The sequence below is a fragment of the Pezoporus flaviventris genome, unplaced genomic scaffold (genome assembly GCF_033815535.1).
Source record: "Pezoporus flaviventris isolate CSIRO_AGI_PZ_B2104156 unplaced genomic scaffold, CSIRO_AGI_Pfla_v1 ptg000073l, whole genome shotgun sequence".
In the NCBI taxonomy this organism is placed as follows: domain Eukaryota; kingdom Metazoa; phylum Chordata; class Aves; order Psittaciformes; family Psittacidae; genus Pezoporus; species Pezoporus flaviventris.
The window spans coordinates 2332712-2346400 of record NW_026892621.1 but is presented as its reverse complement, the minus strand read 5'-3'; the positions used below and the strand labels follow the sequence as shown (position 1 = coordinate 2346400).

Genomic DNA, 13689 nt, shown 5'->3' with positions numbered 1-13689 from the left:
GCCTCAAAACACACCAGACGCTCTGGGAGTCAAAGGCTTGTAAAAAAAACTCAATACCAGCAGACAGTGGTGAGGCCTCCACATCCATTACCAGAATCTCTACCAGTCACTATGTCTGTACCGAACTTTGTAACCTAGCCAAGATAGGAGAATGGCAGAACCCCTTCATTACTCAAGCCCTGCATTCCCTGGTTGTCAGAGCACCCAGCTCCCAAGGAGTTTGTGGAGCAAGGGGATGGCTGACCACCTGCAGAAGTCAAACCCAAGTATTTAATTCCTCAAGCTAACTTAAGTTACAAACAACTCCAGCAAAGCATTTGAGATGTTTCTACACTCTAAATCTGCTGGCAAACAAATGGAGTAGCTCTGAGGACAGCATACACTTCCCCCATGATCTTTAAGCTTCTCTGCTTCTTACCAGAAGACCTCATTGCAACGATTGCACTGCACTCGTCGGGCTTTTGGCTCTTGTACCTGTATAACCATAGGGCAATCTGCACCAGGACACAGCTGCAGCTGATAATGGCTCTGTGAACATATCAAGGTGGTAAGATCAGCAGTGGGTGCAGAAGGGCATTATCTATGCAAGTTTCACCACTCCTGTCCTCAAAACCATATAAGTCAATTATCTCTTGTTGAAAGAGTGAAAACTGTCACCAGGTTTTGGTTAACAGAGCAGATAAACCTCTTCCACATTAGGAGAAGGAGTGCTACTTACAGCCTGTCCAGGACAGGGAATTCAAATGAAGTGTTACAGACCAAGTAAGAACAGCAACACAACCCTAAGACCCCATCAAGTTACTGAACAAACAATTTTACTCCATTTGAGCTCTTTCCCCACCCTCTCCTCATGCTGCAAAATGTATTCAGCTGCTCTCCTGCGGTGGCTATTCCCTCCCAAAGGGTCTCTTATTGAAGAGAGGTGACACTGCTCTTTCATGCTGCTTCTTGAGTTCCCAGTTACCAGACTGTTCCTGCACTTTCAACCTTAACAACTGCTTTAATTTCAAAACACATAAAATTTTACTGAAGAAGCCAATTCAGTTGGGGCACACTAAGATGAAGGACTTGTTTTAGGTTCCAAAAAATATCTATGCGAGAGCAAGAAGGACTTTAAAACTCTGACTGAAGTTCTCAGCAGCAACATTCTGAGAATTCTGAAGCACCAGCCAAGGAGTTAGTGGGTGACCTTAGAGCTAAATGTACTCTGGCAACCTGCTGGAGCATTTCGTCAGTGAGACTGTCCTACATGAGCAGCCACATCATGTTTCTCAGGGACACTTTTGCTGCAGTTACTGCAGTTCTAATCAAAGATGCAAGACACTTCAAATGAGATTTCTGCAAGTCATTGGTGAATTGACTGAAAAAACACACGTACCTCCACATAATCCCTGAAGAGGTAGCGCCTATATTTGTCTTTCAGTTCCTCACTAGGCAGCAATGGAAACACAAAGTCTTCTGGTGTCCGAAGTAGGCAGTCCTGAGCCATGCAGGAGACCCCTGAAAAAAGGAAAGAACCAGTTAGTTTAGTACCAGTTAGTTTAGCACAGTGCAACTTAGACTAAAAAGTGAATGCAAACAGAGCATTCAAGGCAGTTTCCTAGGTACCATCTGTTGTTGTAGCAAGAGGGACACAACTGTGAAACAAATCTATCAGAGCTGCTGAAAAGCTGAAGCCCAGCTGTCTTCACCAAAGGATGACAGGATCACATGTGCATCCAGAACCAGGAAGTGCTTCAAACAGTATTCACAAGGTCAGATACTTCAAGTATAAAATTGCATGTTACTGCCATGCCAGCATGAAAGACAGGCTAGGAAAAGCCCAAAGCAACTCTGGCAGCTATGGGCTTCTACCCAACACAAAGTAAGCATGATTGCATCCCCAAGCACTCCAGAAGCAGTGCAATGATATATCATGAGAGAGGCAAACTCCAAAGCAGCAGATTTGCACCTTCTAATCTAGCCAGGAGTAGAGCTTTCCTGGTGGTGGTATGTCAACACTAACCAGGGATTATGGAAGGACCACTAGTTCAAGTCAAGTTTGTCACAAATTCTCATTCCATGCTCCATTTTCTCATTACTGAGATGCTTTAGACCAATTCAGCCAGTCAGCATCAGAATGGCCAACATGGCAAACACAGACCCAGCACCATATCCACCTTGAACTCACCGACTCCAACACCATCCTTGACGAGCACTGTGCAATGTTGCTCCCAACAGCTGCGACAGAACTGGTGCTGACAAGCCAGAGAGAGCAAGTTCTCCTTCCGGACAAACTGCATGCACACAGCACAGTGATGGGAGGAATGTACCATTGCCTGGGAGAGAGACAAACCAGCATTACAGTGAAAGCATCCCAGCTCTGCCAGGGAATTCTCACCTCATCCACAGGCACCTTCATTGTGACAATGGTCTCTGATGAGCTGCAGGGCAGAACAGGTTCAAAAGGAGCTGCTGTGTTGGGATGCTGCATTGCGCTTCTCAAGAACTTCTTTAATCTCACAGAGCACAACAAATCAATGGTCACTGAACAGCTCCTGCCTCTAATATAGTGCTACCCAGAACTCACCTTTACTTTTCTGGTTCTTACTCTTACCTTGTTTGAAAAATAAGGAAATACATCATGTTGTCCTTCCCTGAATTTACTGATACTGTTAGCTAGGTCAGACTCTATCATTGTTCCACAGGCCCTGGAGAGCAGCTAGAGCTGCAAGCAGGCTTAGCAGTGCCCTTTACTGGACAATTATTTTTGGGTAAGAGGAGAGGCAACAGAAGCTGCAGTGCGTGTACAGAGGAAAGGGAGCTTGACGACCATCATCTCACATCTCTTCTGTGTATGCCACATTTGGCAAAGCAGACATCATCCCTTCAGCTGAAAAGGATTAGAGGGCTTGTTTCAAGTCAGGCATAATTCTGCTATAGCTGCACCAAACCACTGAGAAGCAGCCTGAATCTCCTCTTGGGTAGCACTGAGCTAGTCCCTCGACAACAGATCTAGCCTTCAACACCTCTCAGCTCACCTTTGGGACCTGAAGAACTGGGTCTAGCACAGCATCATCAAAAGAAAGTCTCTACAAACCTGTTTGTTAGCAGGAGTTTATCTTCCTATTTCTCCTTTCAAAGAGAAGTCATACAATCACTTCTCATATACTTAAACCTTTGCTACTCCTGAAGAAGCTTGTGTGATCTTGTGAGACAGCAGCCACCAGTTTCCATGCCACAGCTGCAAAGAAGCAGCTGCATGATCCACAGCCACACACTGTTGGAGAGCAGGACTACATGAAAAAGGAAATAATGTGACTCTGTTCTCAATGGCCTCACCTATGGACCAGAACAAGACTCACTGAGTCTGCAACTGTGCTGACTGCCTGGACCAACTGCTCTTCTTGAACAGCACACGCACTGCCTCAACCCCTCCCGAGCTGAGCCACTGAGCTCACCACCATAGCTTCTCCATACAGTTGCCCTACAGACACTCAGTAGGAGCATCTGCCCCCAAACTATCATCATCCTGCATTAGGAGCTGAAGCACAGAGCAACTTGCTCCAGCACGTACAAAAAGACTGGAACAAATTACCTACCAAACCAAGTTTGTCAAGACCTTTTAACTGTAATCTCTCCCTAAAGTGAAATCATCATTGCAGTGGAGAGTACTTAAGTGACATCTGATACAAGATTCAGACGTATCTCAAAACATATGGACCAATTTGCAGGTATGTCAAATAACAAAGACTTTTTCTGGACTCTACGCAGATACTTTGAGTCCATGAAGCTTACTCCTGTCAGCTATTTTAGATGCTGAATCAGGTTTCCAAAATCTCCCCTCTCCCCCAACCCAAGGAGAGTTTCTCAGATGTAATATTTTACCACTCAGAATCTGTCACATGGCAACGTGTTTCCTTTGGGTAACTGTGGATTGTACCAAAACACTCACTGTGAATGAAACCTGTAAACATGCAACAGTTTCTATTTAAAGAGGGGAAAAAAAGAACATCTAAAGACTTGTATAGCCCTGGCTGCAAAACACAAGCTGTTGGTTCAAACAGCGCCACTGACTGGCTCAGCAGCAACAGCACTAGGAGATTTGGCTTAAGGATTCCTGAGCAAAAAGTCGTAATAATATGGAAAATAATAATAATTATCAAAAAGTCTGTGTTCCAGTCACAGAAAAGCTCTGTTCATCCTGTGCAGCCAGAGCTTCCCTTTAGTGTCTTTTACAAAGACAGCATAACTAGAACAGGTAGCCAAGCCCACGCACTCTGCTCCTTCCATTGTGTACCAGCACTCATGCCAAAAAGCTGATCTTAATTTTCTTGAGGCAAGTAATTCTTGAACAATGCTCGTTAAATGTCAGACACCTCTTGAATGTGTTCTCATTTAAAAAGTAAACCCAGCATTGAGTTAAGGTGCTGGACCTTAGTTTGTGAAGGGTTAACATGGGTCAGATTATGCCATTAGTAATGCAGTCCTCCAGTGAGGTGGGTCAGAGGTGTCTGCCAAGGGAACAGACCAAAATAGTTAGCATACTTACATGTTTGGATGAGGTGGGCTGAACTCTTGCTTCTACTAGCAATTGGGCAGCATTAGACTTGTGTCTGAAAAGGCAATTGAAGAACGACCAAATCAATCTCTGAATACATTTTGCTTTGTTAAATTGATCTTTCTCACCTGAATAAATAATAGGCTCTGAGCAAATAGTAGGGAAGGTTTGCATAAGGAAGGGGAAATGTGTCCTGTGTGAGGATCCTTCACAGCGACCTGAACTCTCATCAACACAACTTTGATATTTTCTTCAAAATCAGAAAAAAGAACAATACCTCTTGCAGTAATGGATTAACATTTCTCTCCTACTCCTTGATGAACATTTTCCTACAACTCTCTTCCTCCCCCCAAAATATTATTTTTGAAGCTCAGATTTTCTATCCGTGCTCCTGGAGGAGTCCTAAACCACTGCCCATAACAATACACTGCAGTGAGGCTCCTGTCTGTCTCCAGCTCCTTTGTAAAAAATCAAGCTATCTTTGTTAGGTCTTACATCGACTTCAGTCTATTATCCAGTTAAGTATTTACTCTGTGACAGATTATCACCCTTTAGGCATATGAAGCTGTCTACCAGCAGCCTCAGAATTAAATATGCTTTGCTCTTTGTGCTTTCCATTGCAGAGGAATGTTTATATCTCAATGAATGCAGAAATAGCAGCATCACTGTTGTAACAGTGCTGTAAATCCTCCCCACTAGCACTTTGCAGTTGTGCTATGGAGCTTTTATTTGATAACGTCACTTTGTACCAAGACAAAATTCTGATGACCAGATCAACTAGAGAACAACTTGCAAAGCCATAAAGTAAACCATTCCCCAAACTTCCTCGTTTAAATTTCATTAGCTAACCTGCAGAATCACCCTGAGCTGCTATGCAGGAATCTCACCCTCCACGTTCCCCAGAAAACAGCCTTCACAGGATGCATGGTATCCAATGAGCCCATTATCAAAGATGCTGCAACAATATCCATATATGAGATGCATCTCCCATATGTTCTCTGGATGAAGTTGTTGGCTACAGGGCCAAAAATGGCATGGCAGCATGACTCAGCCTGATGTGGTCTCTATTTTCAGACAATGTTCAGTTCTGAGCCAGTATTTGCTGGAGGGGCTGCCAGACAGCACTGCCTCCTGACACACTTCCCATACATGCTTGGGCAGAGTTCGAACCCTCCTTCTGAAATCAGTTGGAGGACTTTGTTACAGTGACACTGACCAAGCAACAAAGGAGCTGCACTTCTCAGTTCTCTCACATCATCTTTGTCTGCTCACCAAATGCCAGTCAGCTTGGAGAAAAAAGTGTATATTCAGAAGGAGCAAAAACGTCAATGTGAATGTACTCATAAAGGATACATCAGCGTAGGTTCAGTGCTGCTTTATGATTTATGGCTCATATGCTCGAAACAGAACATATGTTATCTTTATATTTCCCTACTGTTAAAGTAGGGAAATACAGATGCACCACTCTCAATCTGTTACCTCAAAGTTTAAGCTTAATGTATCCACAGGGTTCCCAGCATGATACCAATTCCTCAAACTGAAAAACACTTGCTACCACTAACCTCTCCTATTTACAGACTTCTTACATGCAATGCAGCCTCAACAATGCAGCCTCTCCTCCCTGAAGTGGACTACGTGGCATGATTCAGGTTCAAAGACCCATGTCAAAATGATACCTGTGGACCATCCTGAGCATTCCTGCAAAGCAAGGAGCAAAAGCATTAAGCACAGAATAAGACTATTTACACTTACCTTTCCAAAATCTCTGAGATTTGCCAGTGGAAACTAACTAATATTAGCTTTGCAACGGCATGTGATACCTAGGTAGAAAAGGAAAAAGTCAAGTTAGGCATGTTTTGAGGCCACACCTCTGCTTAGGTCTATGATTTTATAAAACTAGCAAGTTACACAAACTCAGCACAATACCCCCACAATACTCAATTCCCATTGAACTAATAAAGTTCATGGCCAGTGCACCTGCAATACACATGCTGGAATGAAGCATGGGTGTACCCAAACTCACATACTGAGTCACAACAACCCAGAGAGGAAGGAATCAAGAACTCACTGGGGTAGCTTAACTGCTCATAGAAGCCTCACATCCAGTCCTGGCCATGGCCAGTACTTGAGAGGCACAGACCAGGCTGGGATCAGGATTCTCACTGAGTGGGTAAAGTAGGAACCACAGGGCAGATGGATACCACTTACTAAGCGACGCGCAGTAACATGCTGCAAATACAGGTATGCTGTGACAGCAAAGGGCAGGGAAAAAAACCAAAACATTTTCCCAAACCTTCACTGTAGAGGAGAAAGTTTTATGCTGGACTGGAATAGGAAGCTAGAAAGCTACAGTGACAGGGGCTATTTCCATGCAGAGTTGTTTGCATTACGTGGACTCCTGGCAAACACTGGCACAGTCCACGCTAGTCCCAGCATTCTCGAGAACACTGCAACATGATATTTAAAGTCATGTTACAAGGGTACAAGCAAACAAATTCTCCTTTGCACCTATGCATTAGTTTATTTCAGAAGGTTACAGACTGGTTTGCTGGCACAAAAAGGCTGATACCCACCAAGACCACAGGCATCTGCTGAGCTGCTGGAGGTTCAACTTGCCTCTCAACTTCTTCATGCCCTAGAGTTCAAACAAAGCATTCGAGACACCTCTTCCATGGGAATGCCTGGAAGGCAGACTCATGACCCCTGTCTCCTTACTCCTTTCTGTGCTAGGAAACACGGGTGCAAGCCCAGTGGTCTGCACATTCTGCATTCAAACAATCTCTGATGTTAAAGGGCTCTACCTCCTACACTCCAAGACAAGCTATCACCACAGCACCTCTCTACCATACATACATAGAAATCACAACTCCTTCCATCCTAACTGAAGGAAGAGCTTCTCCCCCCCCCAAGAAGCTGACAGTCCAAATCATCAGCTGAAAAGCCATAAGCCTTCTTGAATCCTGCCAAAAATGAACCACAGGATCCAATGCACTGGTAATACAGATACACAGGAATCACACCATAGCCCTGGAAGGAAAAACAAGCAATGGTCACTCCTTCAAAAAAAATAACTCTGCACACCTAGGAGCAGCATATTCATTACTCTTCTAAATCTACCCCACTGAAGAGGTGCAGTTTCACAACACCACTGACCTATTCCTGCCATATGATACTGCCCTGGTCCTACACTGGCATTTCTCAGCATTGGATGGTGGATTCAGTGAGCTAAACCAGTGTAGCACCAACACAGCACAGATGGAGTTTTAACTGTTTCTCATCCACCTCTACTTTGTGATTTGCCTGCTTTGCTGGCCACTAAGACATCCCAGTAATAAAAGAGTAATTTTCAATGTTTAGATAATCCCTTTTCTAGAAGGACTGAAGCATCAGCTCTGGTGTGTCACCTTCCTCAACTTCACCGCTGACATGTCCCTCAGAAAACAAAGGCTGTCCTCCCTCCCAGCACAAAAGCTTGGGATGAGCTGGAGCGTGTCAAGCAGGGCTGCTGCTGACAGCACATGCAGTCTGCTCCGGTTTTCCACATGAAGTGCCACTGCCAGCCTTGGATGGGTTTGTTATCTCAAGCCCCCAGCCTGGGAGACCCAGACAAACACCTTTGACTTACTTGTACAAGGAAGACATCTGCCTTTTGCGTTTGTAAAACAAACAAGCATGAAGAATGTGGTCTCTACAAGACTGGCTTCCTGCAAATGCAAACCACACACTAATAAATCACTCTCTAACAGCAATGAAATTATCCCTCAGTAGCAGAAAGGAAGAACTACCATCCTGATGAACCACCTGACTGAAATATATGTAATACATGAAAATGAGTATTTTTCAGTTGGGTTTTCAGAGCCTGAGGTGTAGCACCCACTGCAGCATCATGACTCCATGAAGTTACTTGTTCCCAGGCAAGGAACCAAGTACATTCAAGAATGAAGATGTATAGAAAGAGACATATAAATACCAGCATACTCATTTCTGAGATCTAACAAACTATCCTAATGGAATCAAATGCTTTTTAAGTCAAATTATTTGTCAGACAACTTGTGAAAACAATGCTCCAGAAAGATGCCAGATTAACAGATCTAGAAGAATAATAAAGCTTCTGTGACCATTTCTATTTTGCTCCAACTGCAAACACTGACAGGATCAGCTGTAGGTAGTGCTAATTTTAGTACTTTTGTCATAGAAGCAGCCAAGAATAAAAAACATTTTCAATTCATAAAGCTGAGTTCATCTCATTTCATAAAAGCCCCGAAGCACAAAAGTTTTTGATACTACCTGGTTGGAGTACATGTCATCTTGTACAGAAAAGTCCCAGAGTCAGCAACGTACCCACAGTCTGTTTGGCATGGCAGGACTAGTTCTTACATGATAAAGATAGATAACATGCAAACTGGAAGAAAAAGGAATGGGAAAGGAACAGGTAACTGATGAGGCTGGGACCTTGCCTGCTGTGTGGTCTCACCCCATTACAATCTACGTCCTGCTCACCACCAGCAAGGCTTGGAATTCAGAAGGCAAACATGAATATACCCATCAGGGGACAACACTACTGGAGAGATTCAAGAAAACAAGCATGAAAAGAAAAACAACTGTTTAACAAAAGCCTGCTCCTATTGACTAGCAGCACTCTCCAGTCTCTTCAATGATTGTACATTCACAATGAGTGAATGATTGTACCAAGTCAGCCAGTTCTTCCACAACACCACCCCAAAATAATTGAAGTATTTCTATGTAAGCAGGAGCCAAAACATGTTGTGTGCAGAAAAATACCACTGTGATCATAAGTTGGGTCCACATGTACATAATTTATTACCTTACAGTACCGGAGAAGCAGTGCACAAGCAGATACTACTGGCTGAACTATTCAGTTAGAAGACAACAACGCCCCCTCCATAAGCACCCACAGCAGCCCTCTTAGCTTAAGAAATACAAGTCTTGGTTGCTGTCCAGGCACACTGTCTAATACAGCATTTCCTGGAGAGTCAGAAGTTTCACACAGTAAGAGATCTCAGACTTTGATTCAGTCTCCTACCAGTCACTGGGTGCCACAAGAACCTCAGCTTATCCAGGAACAATAATGCTTTCTCTCAGACACAAAACAAATCATAGCATCATAGAATGGTTTGGATTACAAGGAACCTTAAAGTTCCAACCCCCTGCCATGGGCATGGCCACCTTCCAGTAGGTTGCTCCAGCCCCATCCAACCTCAACTTTGAATAAATTAAAAAAGTTTTTGATAAGCCAGCTTTGTTTAAACTCTCCTATTCTTGTTTCAGAATACCAAGATCCAAAAAAGATGGAGAGATAGCCTACTTGGTGTCTTGCTGGCAGCACGTCATTTCAGTAAAACACAAGACACAGAAGGGAATGGCATATTCTAGATGTTGCATGACTATGTTAGTTTTTTGTCTGCACCTGATGAATTGTGCCAGTACTTCCATATAACTTGACTTCTCCAGAACTCTTCTTGCTCTGATTAAATTTATTAAAGTTTAGAAGATCAAAGCTGAAAGCAGTAGACATGCTACAAGATTTCTTTCTTTCTTTCCCTCCTTTCCATTTCCCCATTTTCTCAGCACCAGCTTAAAAGTTTAACATCAAAATTCAGCTCAGTCTAAATCTGAACCTGGAAAATTTGAAGCTGAAAGAAGCCTGAAAATCAGGCTTCTTTCCTCAAGATCAGGCTTCTTTCTTCATAATGGGGTAGCAAAGCTGAGAAAAAGAGCAACTCATCCAATGTGCCATTTCCAATTGCCCCTTAAAACAGGAATCTGATCACCTCAGAAGCCTCTTCCAAACCTCCGTCAGCTTAACTCTCACTTACCAGTGACAGGAGGCTGCTGATTGCCAGAAATGGGCAGCAAATGCTAATGCTTATCACTGCACTTGAAAAGGGGTGCAGTGCCTATGCACACAGGATGGGTGCCAGGGGGAAGCTGCATAAGAGAAACACTCTACAGGAGTTGTAAAGAGTCTGAAAAATTTAAAAAGTGCTGGATAAAATTAGCTTCTGAAAGTAGAACAAGGAAGAAATCTCACTGCATTAAATACCCATCTATTTGCTCTCTGCAAGAGAGCACAGTATTTATTTTTTCTTATTATTTTTATCACCATTTATCGCCTGGGTTCTTTACTCCCCAAGATAAGCAAAATCCTCACACTTTGAAGTGAGAGAGTCTGGCGCTCTTTAGGACAAGACTGTATCAAAAGAACAAAAATATCAAACCAAGAACAAAGCATCAAAGAAGCTCTGCAGGTACCTTGTGTTTAGAGAGCTCTAAGACAATTGTGCCTCAACTTGCATCCTTAGATAAGCTAAACTGTTTGAAGAGCTGAAGCTTCGTGCCTCTACAGCAGGACATCTTTCCAACCATGCCACTCTGACAGTTGCTAATTCAGACAGAAATGTCTCCTAAAAGCTCAAAAACCACTGTCTTTTGTAGAGCTTACATTCTACAGAACCCCCTCATGCATATGTATGTTGCATGAATATTTCATGAGTTCATTTCACTTCTCTCCAAGGGATGGCCTATATTTTGGAGGTGTGTTTCAATCCTCACTTTCAGAGATGTGGTATCAGGAATTCAAACCAAGAATCATCACATGATTCTTAAAGAGATTCAATTCAGAATGTGTTGGAGATACTATGATCTGGTTGGGGCTGACATCCCATGGCTTTGCATCAAGCTGACAATTCCTGTTAGATCACGGTTGCTAAGATGAACACAAACCTGGCGTGAAGAAATGCAGATTCTATTTCTTGTCCTTCCCCTAATCAAAGGTTTTTATCCAAAGAGATTTAAGCAAATAGGATTAATCTTGAGAAGCATTTCTTTTAATCCATGAATGGCTTTTGTTAGTTCTACAAGGAAAGGATGAACTTGGGAAGGTATTAGTTTGTGTGTTACATCAAAACTTCTAAAAACCCACTCTTCAACCTTTTCAACAGTAAAAACAGACAGCAAGAGCCTCTGAAATTGTTGTTAGTGGTGAGCAACTATGGGCAAAAGAGAGTCTGAATTGAGCTGGTGACAGAGTAACACCTTGGAGAGAAACCATAATTTGTATGGAATAATTTTGCTGAAGAAAAAAACCCCTTCAGACACGCTTTATTAAGGCTACTGAGGTAAGGAAAGTGACCCACAGATAGAAAAAACACTGGTTTGTACACATTTCTCTTGTGGAAGGAAGATGTGACTCCCTCCCCACCCCACTGGAAAAAGATTTCTGACTGCCCTGTTTTTACTGGAGGTTTTCTCAGAAAACTGCAGAAATGTTAGGAATTAAGAAATAAAAGGGCAACCAAAAAGCTTTTTTTGGACCACATTTTCTCCTTTGCTCTGATCTACCTCTCTTTCAAACAGACTTCCAATATGCAGTCCTGGTAGAAAACTCTTGAGGTTTCAAGGACTTGAGCTGTGATTAACGTCACATCAGTGTTCAACATCTTTTCAAAGTCCTCTGTATCTCTTACAGGGTTCTGAGCATTAGAAGGCTGTTTATAAAACTGAATTCAAATTTCACTTATCAAGGACAAAAAAACAAAGTCACAACAAAATCAAACACCCTGTTCTTTCATTTTGGGTTCAATCAGGCTTAAAATTGTCAGAAAGAGCCTTCCACCTTTTCACTCACAGTATCGCTTACAATTTGTCAGACATTTCAGGCCCCCTTCTGATTACAGACTGCAGGGAAAGAAATACAATTTGGAATTTGTGGACTCAATACCATGGAAAAGGTCTGACAAGCAGCAGTACATGAGCTGTGCTTCATGGTAGGGTTTTAATCTGTACCCCATCACTCACACTCTGGCATGCAGAGATCTGGTGTCAATTCACAAGATTAGAAGCATATTAGGGAGGCAGAGTGGGAATGACAAATACTGCAGGTGTTATACACATGATTTGTGAAAACACCAGCGCATAACCTAGTTGCCCAAATACTCAAGAAAGGGGATCTTGGGTTAAATTCTAACTCCTTCTCCACACTTACACATTGCTTTAATCCATCCATTCTCCTACACAGGATAGCAACAATTTCAGCTGCAGCTGCCAACAAACAGGATCAGTAGGACTCAGCTAGGAAATCTCAGCACACGTATTTCTCAAGCTATTAGGCCATCCTGAGGAGATTCAGAAATAAATTACAAAAACTAAGACTTGAGCAAGATGCTATGCCAGAGGCATTACAAAATAGCTATGAGATTCCTTCTTTGGAAGATTCAGAGCAAAAGAAATGCAGCAAGAAAGCTGTAAGACAGCACACAGATAAAAGATTGACATGAGACTCCCCAGCTGTACTCACTGCAGCTATTCTTTCCAACCTAATGCAGTGTTTGAGAGCATCAGTGCCCCATGCACATTACACTGCACTCCCCATGTGCTGCCAACACCCCCCACGGCACTCAGTTCAGCCCCTGCCTAGGTGTTTTCCCAGCAAAACTCAGAAGTGGACAATTCCCTCTGGTTGACAGGAAGGAGGATTCTAAGGATACACAAGGAGGAAGCAAAGGGCAGGTAATAACCCGAGCTCACACAACTGCGACTCCCAGTCACTCAGGACACAGGGCTGATAATGGAAACTGGAAAGCACTTGTGCATGCACACAGCAGGGCACAGGGTTTAGCGCCAAGTGTGCAGTGAGTATTGCCAAAAAACACAGTCCTTTCCTTGACAGTTCCAGCTTCCAGGGTGTTTTTCTTCTGTTATAAAAAGAAGGGGAGGAGGAACAACTGTGTAAGCGAGTGTTTCATAGCACACAGCCTAGCTCACTCCCACTGCGCCATTCTTAACAGGCACAACATCCTGGTTTGGCAATGTGCTTTAGCTGCTTTATGGCACTCCTCTGATCCTGTTGTCCAGCTGTAAGCTTGCAACATGAAACAGTTACTGAAAGATTGTTTTGGCATATTTAATGACTTGCGTCTTGCCTCTACCTCCCAACAAGATCATACTCATCAACAGCTGTGAACAGACTTTAGCTCTGCTCCCTGCAGTCACACTGACTGCAAGATACACTTAAGGCATGAATCACAAAGAAATGTGTGGGCTATAATCACCCTCCACATTCGTGGCTCATTTTCCCAATCGAGTTGAGAATTTCAGCAATAAGGAACAAACTGATTTCTCTCCTCAAA

At 43.1% G+C, this 13689-nt stretch overlaps 1 protein-coding gene across 4 annotated transcripts in view; it reads right to left on the bottom strand.

Moving 5' to 3' along the window:
• Positions 1-13689, bottom strand: part of ARIH2 (ariadne RBR E3 ubiquitin protein ligase 2) — a 31465-nt gene that overhangs the window by 7995 nt on the left and 9781 nt on the right. For all 4 annotated transcript variants that reach the window (XM_061472897.1, XM_061472898.1, XM_061472901.1 and 1 more), the window contains 5 exons: positions 6293-6360; positions 4532-4595; positions 2171-2318; positions 1379-1500; positions 419-528 (listed from right to left, as the gene is read on the bottom strand). In XM_061472897.1, coding sequence (XP_061328881.1) covers positions 419-528; positions 1379-1500; positions 2171-2318; positions 4532-4595; positions 6293-6360 — 512 coding nt within the window. The remainder of the gene's footprint in view (positions 1-418; positions 529-1378; positions 1501-2170; positions 2319-4531; positions 4596-6292; positions 6361-13689) is intronic.